Raw genomic sequence first — 25286 nt, 5'->3', positions numbered from 1 at the left:
CAGGGGTTCAATTGAAATAAGAACTGGTAAACCTATATTTTCCTCTTTATGACAATTTAGGTCCACTATATACATACATAAATACACTCTCATCTTAAATCACTCTCATCTTAAATGTCAGGACCAACTGCCTAGCCCCGGGCTTCTACGCTCCTCATGGGGCAACGTAGGATTGGATGATGGATGGATAGATGGATGAATACTGTTATGGTATCAGAAATATACACAGGCATGGTTAACAGAAAATGATGAAATGGGCACAATAAGGAAGAAATATACCAGACAGAGACCTGAAATGGACTTGAGGTAAGGAGTTGAGAGTTAGTGGTCTCCACCACCTCAGATTAACATCTTGAGTAGGGCCTATTTTTGAATCTCTCAGGGCCATCAGAAACCATAGATTCTGCACCACCATTTTCAGCAGATACCAGCTCATGCATGAGATAATTTTTTTTAGCCGAGAAATGCATGAAAACAGCAGGAATGCAGATTTTCATCTAGCAGTAATAATGAAAACCGTTATAACCAAGGGATCTCTGTTTTAGACTTGGGTTATGTACTACCGAAAAATACATTCACTACTCTCTACTCTTCCAGGGACTCCTATGGGCCCAGGCCCTGGTGTTTTAGTACCATCAACACCCTCCTCTCTTGGCCCCTGATTGTCAGCACTCACCTTGTGGTTGCGCAGTTGTTTTGGTGTCTTGAAACGCTTCCCACAGGTGTCGCACAGGGATGGACGTTCGTCACTGTGGATCTTGTGGTGAACATTCATTAACTTGCTGTAGCTGAAGAAACAGAAAAAGAGTATATATACCATGTTAGGAGTACCCTGAGATGGTTTAGCCACATGGAGCAAATGGAGAAAGACTGAAGAGAAGTGTATGTGAGTAAGGTAGAGAGGGAGATAAAGGATTAGCTGGAGGGCCAGGGTGGAGAGTTACGTGAATAACTGGTACAAGATGGATAGGAGGCTGCCTAATGACAGACGACTGGGCAACATGGAGGCAGTTTATTATTCTGATCACCCCATCTACGATTAAGATATCTGGTTATGTCGTTTAGTTTCGTTTTGTTTATAAAGGCTCCAATATGCTTGCATGCATTGGCCTTGGTCACCTAATGGCATCTCTCCATGATGCTCAATCTCTGGCAGCCTCCCAATCCAGTCCCTTACTCCTGAGGTCACACTCAAAGACCTTGTCCCAGGTCTTTTTCAGTCTACCTCTCACAACCCTATCCCTAATATCATTTTGTTTATAAAGGCTCCAACATGCTTGCATGCATCAGCCTTGGTCACCTAATGGTGTCTCTCCATGCTGTTCAATCTCTGGCAGCCTCCCAATCCAGTCCCTTACCCCTGAGGTCACACTCAATGACCTTGTCCCAGGTCTTTTTCAGTCTACCTCTTGCAACCCTATCCCTAACGTTAACACTTCTCACTTTCTGCACCCAACTGTCAACCCCTATCCTCTCCACACGCCCAAACCATCTCAATCTACCTCTCCCCATCACAACACCAATACACTCCAGTCCCATCCTCCCTCTTAACTCTTTTAACATAAACCTAGCCCCCCAGGTCTCACATTCAAGGACACACTGCACATCCACCTAATCCCTGTCATTTCAGTATGTTTGAGCCAGAAAATATCCTAATCCTTTACTGCCCAGGTCTCACTACCTTACGGCATTACACTACAAACACATGCCACATACAAAGATCCCTTAGCATGGAGGAAGAGCCCTCTCAATGCCTGGAGAGGCAACAGCTCCCTGAACTTCTTGCAACCACTTCTCACTCCAGCCACAGAGCAAGCTCCTGTCCCACCTCCGGCACATAACATGTCTCCCAATTAACAAGATTCTTCCACACACTTCAGAGGCTCACCAGCAAGATCAATCCTTTCACACCTGACAATCTCCACATGCTCTCCCCGACACACCACACACATGAAATTAGCGTTATTTTGCAGTCTACCTCTGCTACCACTACATCTCTTATGTACCCATACATCACAGACACTGCATAAGATGGAATTACTTCCCACATCCTTAAGGCAAACTGTATATGGTCACTTTCCCTCTTCTTTGACAGTACCACCACCAACCCATGATATCATCACCTTTGTTTTATCTGCATTTATGCTCTAGCCCTTGTGCTCCATACCACCTCTCCACTTCCTAAATCTTTTCTCCGCTTCCCTTTCATTCTCTGCAATCAACACCAAGTCATCGGCGTACAACATCTCCCATGGGAGTCCATTTCTGAAGTCACGTGAAAGGGCTTCATGAACCACGATAAACAACAAGGGGCTCAAGACTGACACTTAATGCACACCAACATTCACAGAAAACTCATCACTCAAATCTCCATTCACTCTCATCTGGGTGCGAGCACCCACATAGTAGCCATAACCATTCTAGTCAGCCACTACTCAATCCTAGCCTTTCTCATTGCCCACTTCACCATCTCCCTTGGGACTCTGTCAAAGGACTCCCCACCCCCAAAAGGCTCCCTTTTCAATCCTATATATTTTTCTTGAAGCTGTCAGAGAATGAATATGGCATCACTGATTCCTTTGCTTGACATAAACCAAAACCGAATCTCATTAATATTCACTCCTTCCTTTATCATACCTTCCATACTCCTCATAAAATATCGAGATTGTTTGGGCATTGTCCCTCACGGGAGTTCCCCCGGCTGCCTCTCTGCCAAACCTGTATTAACACACACCTCTCTGTCTCATGTCAGCTAATTACTACTTCTAAATGAAATTTATTTACAGTATATATATATTTAATTCTCTAATAAGACTATATAGTGTTATAAATGTCTACTTTTTAAAATAATAACAATGATATTTTATAAATACCACAATACTTAGCAACGTTGCTTTCCGATGCCGTCATGCTTGTAGGGTGAGTCAGCGAGGGTGGGTCAGGTGACACAGTCAGACTGACCGTGTAAATCCACAGGTCACTTCCTCTCAGGCCGCCACCCAAGATGGAAGCTCCTACCCCTGCTACTCGCCCTCGTCTGCTCCACAGTTGAGTAAAAGAACTTATTTACAGCGTAAATAAGTACTTCTTAGAAGACAAACAGAGGACCTATAAATGATCCTTCAAAAGCTGTTGCCCGAACAGCAAAAGCCACAGGTAGACAGACAGAGTCAGGAGGCTTTTCCTCAATTTCTAATAATTCATAAAACTGTAAAGACTTTTTATAGAAATAAATCTACATAAAATGTAGATTTTATCCAGAGAGAGAGAGAGAGAGAGAGAGAGAGAGGTGGTGTGCTATGAGCGAGGGTTGTCCCTTGCATTTTGTCTCTAATCCGATAATTTGCGCAGTACAATGTTTGGCAGCGCCGTGGGCCGGGGAGTCCCCGTGAGGGACAAAGCCCAAACGATCTTGATATTTTAGAAGGAGCATAGGACTTTCTCCATTACCTTCATTATCTGGTCCAGAAGTTTTAAGTCTCTATAATTTCCTCTTTCTTGGGCATCATCCTTCCACTTGTACACATTTACAATCATGTTCTTCAACCAGTCATCTGGGACAACATACCGGTACTCATATATATCTGAATTTATCAAATCAGTAACTAAACCCACTCCTATCTTTATTAGGCCTTCAGCATTTCAGCAGTCAACCAAGACAGACCTGCAGCTTTTCCCAACCGCATCCTGCACATTACCCTGCCCACATAAGCAAAATCAATCAAAGATCAGGGACCAGACACTGGATCCACTGACTCCAAATGTTCTCAGTTCCAGTGAACTCCTCATTCAGCAAACAATTATATTGCTTTCTCCAGGCATCATTAATATCCTTAGTGATCACCACTACCTTTCCTTCATTATATGTCACACACTGTTCACCTGTGACATTCCTGTTTACCCTCTTCATCTGATTTGCCACCATAAATACCACATTCTTCCTTTCAGCACTATTTAGATTATACAGTAAAAGTCACTAGGACTAGGATTATGCCCTGTATACAGTACCTCCTTTCTAGCCCTACACTTGGCAGCCAAGTTAATAAAAAAAAATAATAATAGCTGGCTCATTGTATCTTTATATTTAAATATTATATGTTGCATTATACATCCTAAATACCTAAAATATGACCTCAGAATGAAAGCACAGCTATGTGAAACCTGGCTTTAATCTTGAGTAAGGAAAAGCATGTATGGTACAGCACAAACCTATATGATTTGTAGTCACACTTGTCACATTTGTGCAGTTCCATGTCAATGAGATGCTGCCGCCACAGATGCAGTGCCAAATCCCGCCAACTCTGGAACTTGGTGGCATAGCACTCTTGGCACTGCAGCATGGAGTTGACGTGGCACTTCCGGTGATAGGCAATGTTGCTCTCACTCTTCAACCTCAGCCCACATCCATTCACATCACAACGGATACCCAGTGAGTCATCCTGTGCAGTTCCCTTGCTAGTCTTTTTTTTATTTGGTGTGGGTGGTGTGGTCTTGGACACCACAGGTCTGGTTGGTCGTTTCTGTGGCTGTTTGACATTGCCGCTGTCAGTGGTGGTACTGCTGTCATTGGTGTCTTCATCCAGCACCTCCTGGTCACTTTCAGGGCTGGCTGTTTGACCTGCCTCACTGGGAACCTTTGGTGTGAAATCTTCCTCTTCATCCCTATTAATCAGCCGCCCCTCAAACAGTCCAACATCTTTAGGCTCGCTTTTTATGAATATCCCAATTCTGCCTGATGAATCTTCCACTTCCTTTTTGATGAAGCAGTTCTTTGCCTGGTCTGACTCAGGACTTGGACTATCTTCTTGGTTATCTTTGTGCTTATTTGTTCCCTCTCTTGCTCTAGTGACCCGTCTGGTCTCGGGTGCAGCACTGGCTCCCTCCGTCTGGTTGTCACCCTTGGGAACCAAAACTTTGACTCTCTTAGATGTGGGTGTGGATGCTGGTTCATCCTCTGACTCATCTGTGTCTGACAAGTATTGACTATGGCGCTCCTTCATGTGGCTCACCATCTCACTCTTGTCTTGGCTCAAGAAGGAACACAGGCGACATTTAAAACATGCCACTTGTTGGACAAGTAGCTCATTCTTCCTGAACATCTCTTTCCTTTTTTCACTTTGACCTTGAGAAACTTTGGTTTGAGCCTGAGCATGAGATTTCTTAGAACTAGCACAAGCTCTATCCTGGGATGCTGATGAAGAATGACCCAGCAAAGACTGAGAACTATCGGATGTGCTTGGTACACTGGTCTCCTTTGGCACATCATCAAGTAACAACTTTGAAGCGTCTGAAAATTCAACCTGGACTGGATCACTTAACTTGGGAGATTCAATATCCATGGTAAGCTGTTTAATATCATCATTATCACACTTTGTGGTAGCTGCTTTGAGGGCACTAGTGAAGGTCAAGTCAGATGAAGTGCTAGATGTAGACTTCTTTGAAGTACCAGGTTTCTCTGGCGAATATGCAAAGGTACCTGCCCCAGTGCTAAGTGACACTTCAGATTCAGACAGACTGCTCATATCTATGCACATGTTGGAGTTTTCAAGAAACTGATCAAGGTCTGCTGTCGTTGCTAAATTGGAAAGAAGGGTGGGCAGGTGTGGCTGAGTAGAGGTACAGCTCTTGCTGCCTGACACTCCACTCACCATGAAGTCTGCAGTGATGTTAGGAAGGCTAAAGCTTGGGAGGGGAGGGGAGGGCAAGTCCTGCAAAGGTGCCGAGTCTCCAATGCCAGTGACTAGAGAAGCTTCTGCTGTTAGGCCGCTTGTGTTGTTGTGAAGTTCCTCTCCAGATGCAGCTGAAAGTGTGGCACCAAGGCTAAGGTCACTCTCATCGCTGCGGTGGAGCTCCGACAATAACACATCTGCAGTGTGAGACAGCCGGCTCTCGGACAGTCCTAAGAGAGGCATTCCTCCACCACCACTGCCACCAATCACATCACTACCTGGCCCTCTTGTTAGTAAGTCAGCCAAAGTCTGATGACCAGCTCTTGTGTCTGAAGCAGAGCTCTTGCCTCTTCCTAAAACCTCCTGGGCTGATGCTGAAGGTTTGGTAATGACAGTGGAGCCCAGTGAGGTTGGGGAGGAGCAGCCAGATGTCATCATCACTGAAGGAAACATAGGGTCTGTGGAAGTAATCAAACTTGATTTCATGAAGGAATTTCCCTGAAACTTGGTGAGGGAATCCAATAAAAGTCCACCTTTATTCATTCCATCTGGCAAAGTAAGTGCACTGAATGACTTTGGATTGCTAATGACTTGACTGGTTGATGGGGTGCAAGTTTTCTTGCTATTCTTTTCTACCGATGAAGCACCAACAGAGCTGCTAACCCCAGCTGTAGCACAGCTTGTTGCTGGGGTCATGTGACATACTTTCAAGGTGGAAGGTAAGACTTTCAGCACCTCTGTGCTCAAACCTTCTAACTGCTGTTCTGTCAGGTTTGTAGGGGGCAGTGATCCTGAGTACACCTGCTGCACTGCATCAATATCCCTCTGAGAAATTATCTGGCCATGAGAAACAGAATTAGGAAGCACCACAGTGGCACTGTTCACCTGAAAATTTGAAGGTAAGCCAAAAATTCCATCATTTGGCACAGAGGAAACTGCCTTTGTTACAGTTTCAGTCATTATGGAACCAGTTGTACGTACAGTGGTGGCAATGGTGCTGGGGGTTGGCGGTGAGGTGCGTGTGAGCGAGACAGGAGTACGTGAAGATGTAGTAAACACCGGATCCAGTCCATCATCCCTCTCACCCAGCCGTGGAGGTGCCGGCCATACGGTTGGAATTAGGTGAGCAATCTCAGCTGCTTTTGTCACTTGGGACGGAATGTGTGGCTTTGTGGTGTCCAGGAGTTTATTTAGCATGCGGTTGGAGGCAATCAGGGAAGAAGTAGTAGTGGCTGGAGTGGTTGTAGGGGGCTTCAGTGACAGGGACTTTATTAAGCTCTCCTGGGAGAAACCCAAAGCACTGGTGAGTGGTGCTGACAGCTGCTGTGAGGTGGCACTGATTTGTGAGATGGGAAGCTGGATTGTTGTGGAGGCCTCTGAGACTGAGGATGCTTTGACAGGCAGAGGAGCAGATGTATTTGCAGGAGTAGCAGGGTGTTCCGGCCGCCCACTAAAGCCCTCACTCAATGGCAATACTGACAGTCCTTCTAGTTCCACTGATGACTCCTGAGGGATCATGGTCTGACCTAAGTTGTTCCTTGAGGGCATTAGGACCCTCTCTACACCCAGGGCATCTAGTAGCTGAGACTGGGTAAGTGTTTGAGTGAGGGTTGAGCCAGTGTGTTGCAGTGATATAGCTGTGGTGAGCTGGTCAGCCAGTGGGAAAGTGTTTAAGGTGTGAAGCAACTGAGTCTGTGATGTGGTGGGTGGGACTTCAGTGATGGTGGCTGAGGAGGGGTGGTGGGGAAGGTCCTGAAGGCCAGAGTGCTGGCGACTCACTGACACTGGCACTGTCACCACCTCCATGCTGCCTCCTGACACCTTTGAGCTATGCTGTGATGAACAGCTCTCCATCTGAAAAAGTTAATTTGATTTATAACAACGGCAACAGCAACACAAATGTGTACGGCTTGACACAGATACAGCAGACAGATATGGATAGCTAGATAGACAGACAGATAAATAGAAAGTCAGATGCCTAATGATCCAGTGATAATGAGCTCAGACTGGATATGGCTGAGCTTTATGAACATCAGCTCAGGGCTTTTAAGAGGAGGATCGAGGTTATTCTACAACGCAAAATTGTGGCAGAGACCAAGCTGGTCTGACTCTTTTATTTTTTTGACTATGGTAAGCCAGCGTTAGTCCCATGTGCCTCAAAAAGAACAATGTATAGGAATGACTAGTTATACAGCATACATATATATATATATATATATATATATATATATATATATATATATATCCAAGGGGTGGTTGGGGTTTATTGCTAATGTAATGCCACTCAGGGATGAGTGAGGCTGGTCAATCTCATCTTAAATGTCAGGACCAACTGCCTAGCCCTGGGCTCCTATGCTCCTCATGGGGCAACATGGGATTGGATGATAGATGGATATATATATATATATATATATATATATATATATATATATATATATATATATATATATGTATATTTACTGTATATCCATCTATCATTCAGTCCTACGTTGCCCCATGAGGAGCATAGGAGCCCGGGGCTAGGCAGTTGGTCCTCACATTTAAGATGAGAGTGACCAGCCTCATTCATCCCTGAGTGGCATTATGTCATCAATAAACCCCAACCATCCCTTGGATATAAACCAGCACTGGCACAATCTGATTGGAGCGCCTTAATTACTCACTAAACCACCAGATGCCATAATTTGGTTATATGGTTGCCACCCAGTGTAGTAAATGGTTTCCTGGTGTACAGGAAACCATTTGACTTGTCACTCAGCGCAGAGTCACCCATGGGAAGAAGGAAGAGGAAAGAATGAAGGAAAGTAAGACAGAAGAGGGGGTGTAAAGTCACTGGTGGGCAGAAGGATGGGGAAAGAATGAAGGAAAGACAGAAGAGAAAGGAAGGAAGAGAGGAAAGGGCAGACACCTAAAGCAGCACTTAATCAAGTGAGTGGATGGTGAATGCCCCCAACTACCACAAAGTATATAAATATATGTATATACAGTACCCTCGCGTCCAACACGGTAATATTGTCATGCATGGGTCCCATGTTGGACCAAAAACGTGTTGGACAAACAACAGAGCTTATGGGGAAAAATGAATTATGTCAGCAAACCTAAGAAAAGTCACTCTAAATACCTACCATATACCTATACATATATTGGTACTAATGTAATTATAATAAATGGTACTGTGCTATGAATGATAACTAACCTTTTAGGATAGTGTTGGTGGGCTTGCTGGGAATGGAAGGTGGTATCCAAGGCTGTAGGAAGTCCTGCTGGGTCCCCAGAGGATGGCTGCTGGCGTCACTAGCGGGTAATGGCTTCTGCTCCTCCTCAACCTCCCTCATAAATCCTTCGAAATCACAATCAGAATCACTATCTTCGTCCACAGCCATGGAAGGTCCTACGTAAGCCTTCACTGCTGCCAGGATCTTGTCTTGGTTTTTTATTATGGTCCTCATGTTGGCTTCATTCATGTCGTAGGCCTTGGCAATGTCAACTTTCCTCTCCCCTTTCTTCTTCCTCTCGATGCTTTCTAGCTTGGTGGCCTGAGGGAGGCGCCGACGCTTCTTGGGGTTCTCAGAAGGCTTCCTAGGCATCGTGAGCAGGGTAAAATGCAGTAACAAGGGCAGAAAATAGAGCAAGAAAAAAGCACCTTCCAATGCGAATTATGCGACTGAGTGGCGCTGTGGCGGGAGAAATTTAAACAAAACATCAAGTGACAACAGAAGCATTTTTAATTGGGCGGCATCACGATCACGTCACGATAGTGGGTGGGGAAGGCTACTTGATCAGAAGTTTTCATTGGCTATCATCATCATGGGAATGTCCAGTATGACCGTGTTGAACTGGGGGTGATCGTGCTAGAGGCGAACTCTGCGGATTTCGCCCACTTCTCAGAGCTCTGTGCGTGTTATGCTAACACACTCATGTTACAGTAATCAAATCGTATTAAATAATATTAATTATTTGCTCTCCGTGCTGGACATGAATCGTGCTGGACTAACGCGTGTTGGACGCGAGGGTACTGTATATATATATATATATATATATATATATATATATATATATATATATATACTGATACCAATACCGCAAAATTGGACCAATACTGATACCGCTACCAGTGAGGGAGGGTGGTGCCTGCAGTCTGAGGGCTGTGACAGGGCCCTAAGCCGCTGATGCGAGGCTACCAACCTGTCTCATACATGTCCATGGTGGCAGATGTGGCTTATTACCAAAGAATGTACTCTATTACTACACACCATGTACTCAACACAATACGATACTAAATAATTGGATATTACCAATAATTTATTTTTCATCCCTATAAAACATACAAATTCTTTTTCACAAAATAACTTCCAGTGAGTGATATGCTACACACTAAATTCCTTTTAAGTATCGGTAGTACCAGTAGAAAATTAGCCAATACCGATTCCGATACGTTAAAAATGGGCCAATACCACCAATACCGATGCATTGGTACATGTCTAATATATATATTATATATCTTGTGGTAGGTGGGGGCACCCACCATCCACTCACTCAATGTAGTGCTGCTCTCGGGTGTATGCCCTTTCCTCTCCTTCATCCTTCTTTCCTTCCATCCTCTTCTGTCATTCTTTCCTTGTCCTTCTGCCTACGGGTGACTTTGCACTCCCTCTTTTGTCTTTCTTCCCTTCATCCTTTCCTCTTCATTCTGCCTGTGGGTGACTCTACAGTGAGTGACATGCCAAATGGTTTCCTGTACACCAGGAAACCATTTACTACACTGGGTGGTAACCATATAACCAAATTTTGGCATGTGGTGGTTTAGTGGGTAATTATTGTGCTCCAATTGGATTGAGCCGATGAAGGCTTATACCCAAGGGGTGGTTGGGGTTGACTGCTCATGTACTGCCACTCAGGGATGACTGAGACTGGTCACTCTCATCTTAAACGTCAGGATCAACTGCCAAGCCCAGGGCTCCTATGCTCCTCATGGGGCAATGTAGGATTGGATGATGGATGGATATATATATATATATATATGTACTATATATACCTATACAGTACATACCACTGAAAGGTTTACAGCAAAGTCTGGTCAACTGTGATGAAATTGTTAAGCTGGGGACAGGGCTCACCAGCAAGCACCAGACTTGAGCTCATCTAATCTTGGAATACAGTTCCTCTGTGTTACGTGCTGATGTGAAAAAGGACCAATGCTACTTAAACAGCCTTACATTTTTCATGAGACTACATACCGTATAACTTATCTGAAATATAAATATGCATGTCCTGAATGTATTTTGGACTGACTGGGGAACATTAACAAGAATACTAATTTGTGACTACAGTATATATACAATGAATGGTACAGTTGTCCAATTTCAATTAAAAAAAGAAAGAAAATGTATTGGTTAATCTCTTTGAAAGTGAAGCTGTACCACTGATATTCCAAATGATAAATGCCCTTAGGCAGTACTTCTGATTGATGTATTAAGTAAAGGACTCTGTAAGAAGACAGTTTCTTTCAGCATCCCCTTGATGAGGCCATATGCTATGAAGTACATGGTAAAGAATAAGAAGCCGTGTACTGTAAGTCTGAACTTGAAGTCAAGATAAGGTGGACTGGGAAGATCGTCAAACTAGTGTGTTAGGCATAGATGGTGTTGCAGAGAGAGTACAGACAAGGAAATTTTATTATGATCAAAGTACAGTATATAGTGCATATGTTAAGACTGGGAAGAAGCTTCCTATTATGATCAAAGTACAATATACTGTATGCCGGTATTGCATGTGCTAATGTTGGGAAGAAGCACAGTTATACTTTTAGTAATGTAGGTGTTTTTCTTTCCTTCATTCCTTCCTCTTCCTTCTGCCTATGGGTAACTCTACATTGAGTGACAAGCCAAATGGTTTCTTGCACACCATGAAACCATTTTCTATGCTGGGTGGTAACCATATGACCAAATTATGGTATCTGGTGGTTTAGTGGGTAATTAGGGCACTCCAATTGGACTGAGCCTGTGAAGGTTTACATCCATGGGGTGGCTGGGGTTTACTGCTCACATAATGCCACTCAGGGATGAGTGAGGTTGGTCACTCTCATCTTAAATGTCAGGAACAACTTGCCTAGCCCCGGGCTACTGCGCTTCTCATGGGGCAACATAGGATTGGATGATGGACGGATGGATAGGTGTTTAATGCATATGTGGATGTAGTAGTCAAGGAGCTGAAAGAGAGGTCAGCATGTACACTGATGCATGTACACTGATGATACAGTTTTAATGGCAGAGTGTGAAAATGGTTTACAAAGGCTAGTGAACGCATTCAAGTGTTTGCGTAAGAAAACTGAACAAGAAAAATTCAAAATAATGGTGTTGATAACTGAAACCAAAGAATATAACTGCATTCTGATATGCAGGGCATGAAAGGAAGTGTGGTGAACTGCAGTATACAAATGAGAGATGAGGTGCACGACAAGGTTGATACATCGTTTTCGTTTTTAAAGGCTCCAACATGTTTGCATGTGTCGGCCTTGGTCACCTAATGGCAACTCTCCACGCTGCACGATCCATTGCAGCCTCCCTGTTCAGTCCCTTAACCCTGAGGTCACACTTAATGACCTCGTCCCATGTCATTCTCGGTCTACCCCTCATAACCCCACCCCCAATATTAACACTTCTCACCTTCCTCACCCAATTATCATCCCCCATCCTCTCCACATGTCCAAACCATCTCAATCTACCTCTCCTCATCCCAACACCAATACACTCCAGTCCCATCCTACCTCTCAACTCTTCCATCGTAAACCCAGCCTCTCCAGGCCTTGCACGCAGGGATGCACTGCACATCCACCTAATCATTGTCATTTCTGTACGTCTGAGCTGGCGAATATCTTTGTCCTTCACTGCCCAGGTCTCACTACCATACAGCATTACACTCCTAACACATGCTGCATACAAAGACCCCTTAGCACGAAGGGAGAGTCCTCTCAATGTCAGGAGAGGCAAGAGCTCCCTGAACTTCTTCCAACCACTTCTCACCCTAGCCACAGAGCTAGCTCCAGCCCCACCTCCAGCACACAACATGTCTCCCAAATAACAAAACTCTTCCACACACTCAAGAGATTCACCAGCAAGTTCAATCCTTTCACGACTGACAATCTCTACCTCCTCATCCCAACACGCTGTACACATAAAACCAGCATTATCTCGCAGACTACCTCTGATATCACTACATCTCTTATGCACCCATTTATCACAAACACCGCACAAGATGGAATTACTTCCCACGCCCTTGTGGCAAACTGCACATGGCCACTCTCCCTCGTCTTTGACAGGACCGCCACCAACCCTAGATATCATCACTTTTGTTTTATCTGCATTTACCCTTAAACCCTTGTGCCCCATACCATCTCTCCACTTCCTAAACCTTTCCTCCACCTCCCTTTCGTTCTCTGCAGTCAACACCAAATCATCAGCATACAACAACTCCCACGGGAGTCCGTTTCTAAAGTCACGTGAAAGGTTTTCAAGTACCATGATAAACAACATGGGGCTCAAGACTGACCCTTGATGCACACCAACATTCACGGAAAACTCATCACTCAAATCTCCATTCACTCTTACCTGGGTGTGAGCACCCACATACATAGCCATAACCACCCTAACCAGCCACTCCTCCAAGCCAAGCTTTCTCACTGCCCACTTCACCTCTCTAGGGACTCTGTCAAAGGCCTTTTCCAAATCAACAAAAACAAAATAAAGATCCCTTCTCCTACCAATATATTTTTCCTGAAGCCGTCGAACAATGAATATAGCATCAGTGGTCCCCCTACCTGGCATAAACCCAAACTGCATCTCATCAATATTCACTCTTTCTCTAATCATACCTTCTAAAACTCTCTCCATTACCTTCATTATCTGATCTGAAAACTTTATACCTCTATAATTTCCTCTTTCCAGTGCATCACCCTTCCCTTTATACACATTTACAATTACACTCTTCAGCCAATCATCTGGGACAACACACTCATAAATAATCCTATTTATCAGGTCAGTGACTAACCTCACCCCTATATCACCTGAGGCCTTCAACATTTCGGCAGTCAACCCAGACACACCTGCTGCCTTCCCCACCTTCATCCTGCCTATTGCCTCACTCACAGTAGCAGCATCAAGCAAAGGCCAAGGGCCAGACACTGGATCTGCCGGCTCCAAACCTTCCCTGTCCCAGTCAAACTCCTCATTCAACAACCAGTTATAATGCTCTCTCCATGCATCTTTAATATCCTCACCGTTCACCACTACCCTTCCTTCATCATTCTTCACACATTGCTCACCTATAATATCCCGATTATCCCTCTTCACCTGACCTGCCACCCTAAATATCATATTTTTCCTTTCCCCATGATTTAGGTTATCAAGTAATAGTCTCTGTGACTCAGACTTTGCCCTGTATACCTCTCTTCTAGCCCTCCGCTTGGCAGCCAAATATTCCTCTTTGCTACCACCCTTCTTCCATTCCCGGAAAAGCCTTCTGTTCTCATTAACTGCAGCTTCTACACCCTCATCCCACCACCAAGTTACTTTATGTCTTGGTGGTCCTCTTGTCCAACCACATGTTACATCAGTAACTCTCAAGAAATTATTCTTGAGGGCTCTGTACTGTTCATTAATGCCTCTGTCTACAGCTCCCTGTTCAGCCACCACTCTCCTCAACTCACTATAGAAGGCATCCCTTGCTACTTGGTTTTTCAGCTTCCATATTTTCCTCCTAGGCACATAAGTCCTCTTTTTCATCCCTTGTTCTTTAAGCACCATATCACAAATCAAAAGTTTGTGCTGCTGCACACACTCCTCACTTCCTATAACTTTAACATCCCTCACTAACCTCCTATTGGCCCTCCTAACCAGAAAATAATCTATCTGACTGCTATTTCCCCCAGACTCTTACATAATTAACCTACTGTCTCTTTTCCTAAAATATGTGTTGACACAATCATGTCCATTGCCTCCCCAAACTAGAGTATCCTTTCCCCTTCTGCATTCCTCATACCATACGCACATCCCCCATGCACTCCTTCATAACCTTGTGCTGCTTCACCTACATGACCATTTAAGTCCCCTCCCAAAATCACTATCTCATCATCCCGCATACCACCCACTACATGTATTAAATCATCCCAAAATCTATCTTTCTCTGCTACATCCAATCCTGCCTGTGGAGCATATGCCGATATAATCGCAGCTATCTTTCTACCCAACAGAATTTTCACTACCAATATCCTATCGCTTACTCTCAAAACATTCATAACATATTCCACCCATTTCTCTGCAACCATCACACCAACACCTCCATATCCGTCTATCCCCCCCTGCCAAAACAACTTATAGCAACAGTCCTTCCCAACAATCTTTCTGGCTGATCCACCCCTGTACCGGACTTCCTGCAAACATGCCACATCCACCCACATCCTACTGAATGCCTCAACAACTTCCCCCGCTCTTCCCCTCAAACTTCCCACATTCCATGAACCCACCCTCATCCCCTTGGGTGATTTACTGTCCTCAGGCTTGCTTTGAAATTTATTTTGTTTTGTCATCATCAGTATTAATAAAGGGGGACAGACATAGCACAGGTCCCACTCACTGCACAGTCCCAGGTCCAGGCAGTGGATCTGGGACCCCTTGCCCACCAGCTTACCAGTGGCTGTGGTACTGGCCTCGGGGCACCCTGCCAGGACAGCTGCAAGGACACCCTCCAAGCGCGCCTTGGCACTGCAACTATCCCGCCATTATACACCCACTGATAGGGCAGCCTCCTGGGGCACTACTCCCAGGTTCGGGCCCCTCTCTATTGGGCAGAAGCGGCAGCCTGGGAACCGCAATGCCCTGTACCCTCTAGCACAGGCCCGAGCCCCATCTCGCCCTGGACTCATGATCTATGCTGGCGTAACCCCCGCCACGCCTCCCCCCAGAAGTCCCCCACTAGGTAGCGGGGGCAAAGTTTTCTGGCCACATGCCCTTGCTGGCGCCAACCCCTGTAACGTAGTGGGATACGTTGTGTGAAATGTAAAGTGCATGTGGTGTAGTGCATAGATAGTTAGAGGAAATGTTTGGGAGAGTATGCTGGTCTACTCTCCATGTTACTGTCACACTGAAAAGGTCAGCAAAGGGGGATGGTTAGATAGCTAGTGAAACAGGAGCTCCAGCTCTCCTTATCACCAGCATTCCCATTCCCCTCGGGAGTACTACCCTGTTCGGCCCATGCTATGGGCCCGTGCTACAAAAGTTTTAAATATCTGGGAGGTGTACTCTTCAAACTTAGACTATGGAATATGAAAAATTAATTCCTTTAAGAAATCTATCTGAAAGACTGCAAATTAGCTGTGTAGTAATTCTCACCTGTGAGTTGTTCATGATATCTGGAAGTGAGTTAATGACGGATGCTTGTGTGACGGTGGATAGCTGTGTTTGTAGAGGCACCTGTGTCAGTTGTGATGGAATCTGCATGTGTGCCTGACCTGGTGTGCTGGGCTGTATCTGCATTTGTGCATTTGTGTTCAAGTGTGGCTGGATACTGAGCTGTGACTGGCTCTGAACCTGTGAGTGTGCATGAGCCTGCATGAATGGCTGGGTTTGAGGTTGTATCTGTGTATGCACATGTGGCTGTGTCTGCATTTGTGACTGTGTATGTACTTGTGACTGTGTGAGCACCTGAGGGTGAGCATAGACCAGTGACTGTGCCAGGGGTCTTGGGTTCACCTGCACCATCCCATGTGACTGAGCAACAGCCAAAGAGTCCACCTGAGTCAGTGTGTGTGTCTGTCCTAATGCTTGTGGCTGAACATGTGTATTTGTGGCATTATTGTGTGTCATTGTGGCTGTCTGTGAGTGTGCTTGCACCAAGGAGTCTGCATGTAAGCATGACGACTGCAGAAAACTTGCTCCAGCTTGCTGTCGAACCACTCGCTGCGTGAGGCCAGGCTGGGTTGAGGGCAGTGTGAGGCTGGGAGCTGTGGCCTGTACTAATGTAGCCACAGTGGGCTGGACTGTTGCTGGCTGAGCATTGCTGACCCCACTGCCATGACCACTGCCACCACCCCCACCCCCACCGCCTCGGGCTTTGTATGCTCTCTGTCTGCTGTCATTGCTCATCTGAAAACAAAGATGCACTTTCAACATTGTCAATGTTTTTTACAAGGTGGATTCACTCAATACTCTGCTTGACACCTTCCCTTCAACACAGAAACACTGAATGAGTTTATGTAACAAGTTGCAGTTCATATGAGGTTACCACTGCTGTACGACCAAACGTGACACAGTCGATGAACCCAAAAAATGGAGGTTGGTCAACAGAATTTTTTCTGGCCATGGTGCTTTCAGAGCCTCTCCATGGACCACCATCATAAACTAATATTAGGAGCTTCGTGGAGAAACTCTGAAGATGCCATATATCCAAAATTCAACATTCTTCCTTTTTCTCAGTTTCAGCTTTGGTGCATCTGAAGTTACTCTGTGGAGCTCCTCACATTAACACCATTGTGAAGGAGGTGTGAGGGGGAGAGAGGAGGGAACTGCCACAAACCCTTTAACCCTATCACTATGATGAAAGAAAAGTCTGCAGGCAGTGGCACTGATATCACCAAGCAGTGGAGCTGACCAGTTGTACAAACATCCCCCATTCCCCTCCCTATCCCTTGAATGGAGGCTGGTGGACAACAGAAGGACACTATTTCCCTGCAGGCCACAGGGTTCACATTCAGATGAGTCTGCAGTTGAAACTACAGTATTAATAAAGTACTACAATGATATGTTCAGCGACACCTCCTTATGTCTGGGTGGCGTGTTAACCTAGGATTCTCTGTTGTTATATCAAATCCCAATATGCAGTTGACACAATTATAAACTTAACTTCATCCAGTTTTGATTACTCATTGTATAAACTATCTATCTATCTATCTATCTATCTATTGCCAGATGCCTCAATCCCATTTGGGGTGGCCACAAACAAATTGCCTCCAAGTCGCCCTGTCCCCCACCATTTCACTGCCCTGCTCCCAACTCACACCCCCCTCTCTCATATACCTCTCCACCCCATCCCGCCATCTCATCCTCGGCCTCCCCCTCCCTCTTCCCCCCTCCACCTCACTCACATGCACTCTCTTTGTCAGTCTTTCACCCTCCATCCTCTCCACATGGCCAAACCACCTCAGTGTGTTCCTCATAACGCTTCCTATCACATCCACATCAACACCACAACGCTCCTTTATATCCTCATTCGTCAGCCTGTCTCTCCATGTGACTCCACAGGTTCCTCTTAAATAACTATTTCCACTGCTGTCACTCTTGACTTGTGTCCTTCCAACAACGTCCAAGCTTCACTTCCTTACGTTAGAGTTGGTATCACAATACTGTCATGTAGTAACTTTTTCACTTCCATGCTCACTTCCCTGTTTCTTATCACTGCTTTCAAAGAACCAGCAACCTTTCTTCCCTGCTGTACCTTTTCAAGCACTTCACCCTCCAAACCTCTATCCTTACTCATCACACTACCCAAGTACTTAAACGTACTCACATTTTACAATTCCTCACCATTCAACCTCGCTGTACATTCACTGACTTCACCTCTCTCAAAGACCATCACTTTACTCTTCCCTACATTCACCTTTAGATTCCGTTTCTTACACACTCTCCCAAACTCATCCACCAAGCCTTGCAGCTCCCCTTCGTCTTCACTCAACAACACAGTATCATCTGCAAACAACAGTACAGGGAGTTTCCAAACACTATCCTCTCTCACCAGGGCCACTCCAACATCCACTACCCTACCTTGTACCTCTTTTATTACCCCATCCATGTACAGATTGAACAACCATGGAGACATGACACATCCCTGTTTCAACCCAACCTTCAAAGAGAAAAATTCACTTAGTTCACCATCCACACGCACTGCAGCCTTCGCACCATTGTACATACTCTTCACAGCATTCAACAACTTCCCATCTACTCCATATATTCTTAACACTTTCCACAATCCTTGTCTATCCACCCTGTCATATGCTTTCTCCAAATCCATGAAAGCTGCATACAACTTCTTTCCCTTCTCTAGAAACTTTTCCACTAAAGATCTAAGAATGAATATCTGATCTACACAACCTCTTCCCTTCCTAAAGCCTCCCTGTTCTTCTCCAACTAATTTCTCTGTTCTTTCTCTAACTCTGTCAATAAGTATCCTACCATACACTTTTCCTATTATACTAAGAAGACAAATGCCCTTATGATTACCACACACTTCTTTTTCCCCTTTTCCTTTGTACAAGGGAATAATTATACCTGACTTCCAATCCTCTGGGACTCTACCTTCCTCCCAGGCCAATCTGCACATCTTCCACATCCATTCTACTACTATCTCTCCCCCATGCTTCAGCATTTCACCACACACTCCATCAATTCCTGGGGCTTTCCCCGATTTAACTTTCTTCATTGCTTCCACAACTTCTATCCTACTGATTTCTTCCTGTCTTCTCACCTCCCTCCTTCTCCCAGCCATTCCCCAGCCACTTATACTCACATTACTTCCATTTGTCAAAATATTACCAAATATATCTGTGTAGTCTATTGCTCCCCCAATGCTTCTTCGGAACCCAGTGTATTTGATTCCATATCCACACAGTTGAGTAACCATAACCTTGCCGTTAGCACCAAAATTATCATTTTGAGTGATTTTAACATACATAATGTTGAATGGTTATTGAACTCTGCCAGGACTGATGACGCTGGTCTAGAGTGCGAGATGTTTGCAGAACCGTTTAATCTCACCCAGCTGGTAATGCAACCAACCAGAATACCTGATAATCCTAACAATAATGCCCATTTCTTGGATTTATTCTTGACAAATAATCCAGATCAATGCAGCATAGAGGTACTGTCACCACTTGGATCCTCTGACCACAATCTCGTCAAAGCCTCATTAGTTAACCTCCCCCCACACCTCCCCGTTCTGAACCTGTCAGGATGACCTGATGGCACTTTGATAGGGCAGACTGGGATGGATTTAGAAATTATCTTGCTGACATTCCATGGCAGTCTTTCTTCTCTAGTGATCCTAATTCCACCCAGTCCCACATTTGCGACAATACTAACTGGTATGGATTTATTCATACCAAGTCAACAGTTCACTAAAAGATCGAACTCTCCAAAATGGCTTGATGGCAACTGTGTCAGAGCAGCAGCCCAAAAGTCATTAACATATAACTCTTACTTTTAAAAAATCTGAATCACTCTCTCAATTCAAAATTGCTAGAAATCATGCAAAATCTGTAATAAATATAGATAAATCTAACTTTCTTCAAAAGCAAGCATCAAAACTACTTAACAACCCTAATGACAATAGAATATTTTGGTCAACTCTTAATTCTTTCAATAATCAATAATTAATGAGAGAAGAGAAGGACTTGGGAGTGCTGGTCCAGGATAATTTGTCACCTGAAAAAAACACATTAACAAGATAGAGAAATGTATAATCTCTTAACTAACATAAGAGTACTTTAGCATTTCATTACATGGATGGGATTATGAAAAAATTGATGTTGGCCATGATCCGCCCCAGGTTGGAATATGCGGTAGTAGTGTGGTCCCCACATAAAAAGAGAGATATGAGAATACAAAAACAGCAACCAAGAAGGTCCCTAGCCTGGCAGATCTGTAATACTGGGAAAGGCTGGAAAAACTGGACTTGTCTTCTTTAAAAGAAAGGAAAGGGAGGGGTGACATAATTGCAGTGTTCAGGGCCAGGATGAGAACAGAGAAAATTTACAGAGAAAATCTGTTCGTATGGGATGGGAGAGTAACAAGAGGACACAGAATGAAACTGAAAAAGCCAAGTTGCTTGAAGGATATCAAGAAATATAATTTTCCATATACAGTAGATACAAGACCTGTGGAATAGCCTAGACAAAGAGATTGTCCAGTCTAAAAACTTAAACACATTCAAAGCAAAATATGACATGGAGAAACAGAGACGGGACTCAACGAGCATAGCCCACTTCCTGTATGTCACACCTAGGTAAATTAGGTAAATGCACACACACACACACACACACACACACATATCCCTAACATCCCCCCCTCTTCTCCACTCATCCTCAATTCCCCCCCCATCTCTCCTCCACCCCCCGCCACACCCAAATACAAATGAAATGAAGTAGTACTTATTACTCCAGTCCCCATTCCTCCCTCTCCTTTGTGGAACATCCCCTTTTGGGGATGCTCATACATTGTAACTTTACTGTTGACATCATATCCTCATATAATGAACACCAGTATTTGATGACAAAGTTTACTTGTGGTCAAACACAGTAGATGATATACTGTATTACTAATACAAGGTACAGTATTTCACTGCATTTATGGCTCATGGTAAAGTACTGTTGGCTATTTTTTTACAGGATTTTCTTATGTAGGAAATATCATATGATTCTGCCTTCCAAAATATTCCATTTCCTTTCTTGCCTTTGGACCCAAGCACTTCAGAATTTAGTTTTTACTGTACTAAGAACAATGATATTTGAAACTGTGCTGCTGAACAATTTTTATCCCATAAACTCATACATTTGATCTCGGTACCGTATTTAAGATAACTAGCAATATGCGAAGAATTAGGTTACATTAATGATAAATACATTACCCAATCCCTTATTCCCAAATAAAGTGCCACAAGTTAATACAATATAGCATCTTAACCTACCTGCATGCAATTTTTAACAGTGGACCTACATACAGTACTTTACTTCCTGAAATATTACCACAATCGTCACCCTTGCTGAGTGTCCTCTAGGAAAGCTCTCACTCAACAATGTAACCTGAGAACTGCGAGTTACATTCCAGAATGCCCAGTGTTCAACTCCTGCTCACATCACGAAAGCTAAGTCACAAATCATAGTTTCTGTACTTTGTTTTGGCATGACTTGTGGTCAGCTGTTCATCTGTAAGTCAAATGGAGGCATCTAATTTAACTTATACAATAACATGGCCTCTTTCATCTCATAACCCTTAAATCAGACTCCAATAAAATTACTTTATTTTTTCTGGATTGGTGCCATGATTTGTGTTTGGGCAACATAACTTCAGATATCTGTGATCCCTAACTCAAAGCATATTACCTAAAAGTTTAGGAACATTTACTTCATTGCATTCCCTATCAGTCTTTAACCCCTCCATGCCAGGCTATTTATAGTGCCGTCATTCACTTGGTACAGGAATTTTCCTGAAAATAGCCTATTTTCAAACCTTAATATCTCAAAAACTACATCAGTCAGATAAACAAATTAAAGACCATATTACTCATCAACTTTTCTTCTTGCGAATGAAAGTATTCCTAGGTCTGTTGGTCATTGCATCTTTGAGTAATGACATGAGGAAGAGGACTAATTTTTGCCACGAGAACAGGATGTGTTCGTGCATCTGCGCGTGACACTATGGCTTTGCTCTCAACTTCTCCATTACTAAATAAACTAGACACAATGGTGTCCAAGGCACACCCTATGGCATTAGCACTGAGTCCTTTCCTAGTAACCTTGAAAAGAGACTTGGCAGGGGTGGAAGAGGCAAAGTCCACATAAGGCAGGAATGGAATTGGACGAGAAGGGTTAAGAAAAGATCGTCTTACACCTGGCAGAGTCATAGAGATGACTGAGGTATGGTTGGCTCGGCTGGTGGGGGTTCCACCTTAGCTTTTGAAAATGAGATAACATAGCAGCCACTTCAAACTGTGGTGCAAAAACAAGTATGGTTCCGACTGGCACCCAGTGCTGCCTGGCCATGGATTTCTTGACAGTTCCAACCAACATCTGGCAGTTAGGGGTTAAGGACAAAATTGAAATACCAGAAACACTGAAAATTGATTTTTTTTTTTTTTTTTATTGTGCATCACAGAGGACCTCTTGAATCCTACTGCCACAGTTGATGGGTTACATTTTAATTTACAACAAGGATTAAGAGTCATCACATTTATGACAAACATATTCTGTGGAAATAATCAACATTATCATAGTCAGGACTGAAGAATGGTGCTTTCAGTGTTAGGTTAGGACCCATTAAACCTGGTTTGCAAATAAAATGATGTTCTATAATTAATAACGTCAATATATGCACATCAACAACTTTTAGTTTATGCAGATTTAAGCAATTTATTTCATACACAATCACTGCAAATGTACTTTTTAATAATTACAGCTGTAATTAAATAGGAGCTCTATTATCACAGGTTAAAATTAGGTTTAGTTACATCTGGTTAGTTCATCTTAATGCAGATGCACTAAAAAGTTGGAAATAGAAGCTGACAAACACCTCTTTATTAATTAAAATAAAATAAATAAAAGGACTTGCAACAGGTGCTTACAGAAAATAGTGCTTCGAATTACTTAGCCTTCAGGAAGAAGCATATTTTCAGTACCGGTATCTGTTAGGCCAAGCTGGGTTTAATTCCAAAAATTTTCTTTAAACATATTGCTTGGATAATAATCTGAACTTCACAAAAGAAAAATATGGTACCACTACCATAATGAGGTAACTAGCTTTCATCTTCCCTAAAAAAAAAATGGCAATGGACCTCATTAAAAAAAATAAAATAAAAGCAAAATCAACATACTTTTATAAAGCATTTTAAATTCGGATTTTTCTTTAGCAGTGAAATTAGCCTGTTGTAATCACTAGGCTAAGACAGTTCACAAAAGCTCCAAATAATCTTCAGTTTGCTTGATGTACTAAACTGTTGCATATCTTTGGGGCCAACCATCATCATAATCATAGGTGTTCCTGGTCCTACAGAGTAAACAGCTACACCTGCCCGGAACTGCACTCTACAGCCTAGTAAGAGCAAAAGCCTGTCATCACCAACCCTATCCTTTAACCCGAGTTATTTATGTTATGCCTTTATTTCACTTCAATGTATCGATGCCATATGACGACCCTATGTTCCAAGCCTAAGGTAAGTAACTGTTGCCTGTGAGGCGTCCGGTCCATGAATGACTGTGACCAGCAAATTCGGGTGGACCCTAGCCTCGCCCAGACTCCATCTTGGCTGCACCAGCGTTGCCACGTCTGCACAATGCCACTACACTTTATGCTAATTTCCTTATTTAACAGGTACAGAGGCCACACATCACTAAAATTTACATACCAAACTCTCTTAACTATCTTGTTACGTGGACTAAACGTCATGAATCTGATGAGAGTGGTTAAATAGCAATTACAAAATTAATCTGGCGTTTCATCGGCCAGCCTCACTCGGCCCTCTGATTTTGTCACTATGAGGACCACTGGACGAGGCTAGCTGGGCACCCGACACACCTGTTACACGCCCTCCACACGCCCCTGCACGCCCACACACACCCTCTTACCTTTCCAGTCAATCCCGTAGGCCCAAATTATAAACTCCCCTGATAGGAGTCGATGCAAAGTTATAAATTCCGACTTGCCGTAGCTAGGCTTGGAGAGGGTCGGCCATTACTGAGGTAGGACGGTGCAAGGCGCGGACGCCTCGCACGCCCATTGGTCCTGCGGCCGCTCAGGTGATTCCCGCGCTGCCTTCAACTTAATAATGCTGAGGGACTCTGAACTTGTTAAGTAAAGTATGATCAGTAACTTATTCGTGTATTAAATGAATGTTAGGTCTCTTGTAGGTATTTACGAAAAGTTTTTCCTATTGAATTATTTCAGTATGTATATGTGTTAATGATACAAACTTTATAATATGATGTTTTAGTTCTTTCCCTTATTTCTTGCTTCTTGTACAATGTTTTTCTTTGGTATAACAGACTTTTTTAAAACCTTTGTTTAAGCTGTAAATTAGTGGCTTTGTTTTCATAATAAATTACTGTAAACAGGGATTTTTGCCGTGTGATCGTGGTAATCTTGCGTTATGTTGTCTGTCTCTGCAGTATTATTGTGGAGCTTTGTGAGTGCAATATGTGTTATTTTCATGTGTATGTTATAATAGGCATCTTGCTGTGATTAAGTTTGTTATTCGTGCTGTTATAGAAGGTATATGCTTCTTGCTACGTAGACTTTATACTGAACGCAGGAATAATAAGCACATTTTTCACTTCAGTAGCTTGTTTCGGTCTATGATAGTTGTAACTATGCCTGGCTATATACATCAAGGTAGAGTTTGCTTATCCCCATAATATTATGTAACTTAGGTTATTATAAAGGCAGTTTGAGAAACTTGCTCTGTGCTTGGGAAGATTTGTTATACTGTAGTTGATACTAGCTTATTTTACATACAGTGGTTGGTTTCATGTAAGTTGTGAAATACCCACCCGAGGAAGTGACCCCGGGGAGGGCGCGACACCAACTCCAAGAGGAGCCCACGGGGAGGCGCACCGGGGCCCTGAGCCACACCGGCCCACGTCCCCCGCTACCATATTGCCCTCTTCCACCCAGCCAGACCCGCGGGAAGTGCATCGCCCAGGTGCATTACCCTCCGACAAAGGCAGCACTCACCAGACTCGGGGTGGGTCCTGTTCTCATACAGTCCCACGTAGGCCCTCGGCGGTAGAGTCTAACGGACCTGCCACTAGAAGAGGAGGAAAGACCACCGGTCATCCCAGTTTTACGTACCCCAAGGGGAGCA

General features: G+C 43.8%; 1 protein-coding gene across 1 annotated transcript in view; it reads right to left on the bottom strand.

Annotated features, from left to right (window-relative positions):
- LOC145406019 (uncharacterized) overlaps positions 1-25077 on the bottom strand; it is a 77429-nt gene extending 52352 nt beyond the window's left edge. The window contains exons 1-4 of the mRNA XM_080277206.1: positions 24973-25077; positions 16055-16807; positions 4210-7523; positions 677-788 (exon numbers count right to left, since the gene is read on the bottom strand). Coding sequence (XP_080133332.1) covers positions 677-788; positions 4210-7523; positions 16055-16807; positions 24973-25077 — 4284 coding nt within the window. The remainder of the gene's footprint in view (positions 1-676; positions 789-4209; positions 7524-16054; positions 16808-24972) is intronic.
- Positions 25078-25286: the final 209 nt, after the last annotated feature.

This window comes from Coenobita brevimanus, chromosome 69, assembly GCF_032717465.1.
Source record: "Coenobita brevimanus isolate Jiangsu-jjx chromosome 69, ASM3271746v2, whole genome shotgun sequence".
NCBI classification, from domain to species: domain Eukaryota; kingdom Metazoa; phylum Arthropoda; class Malacostraca; order Decapoda; family Coenobitidae; genus Coenobita; species Coenobita brevimanus.
The sequence above is the reverse complement of the archived record's forward strand: the minus strand, read 5'-3'. Positions and strand labels throughout refer to the sequence as shown.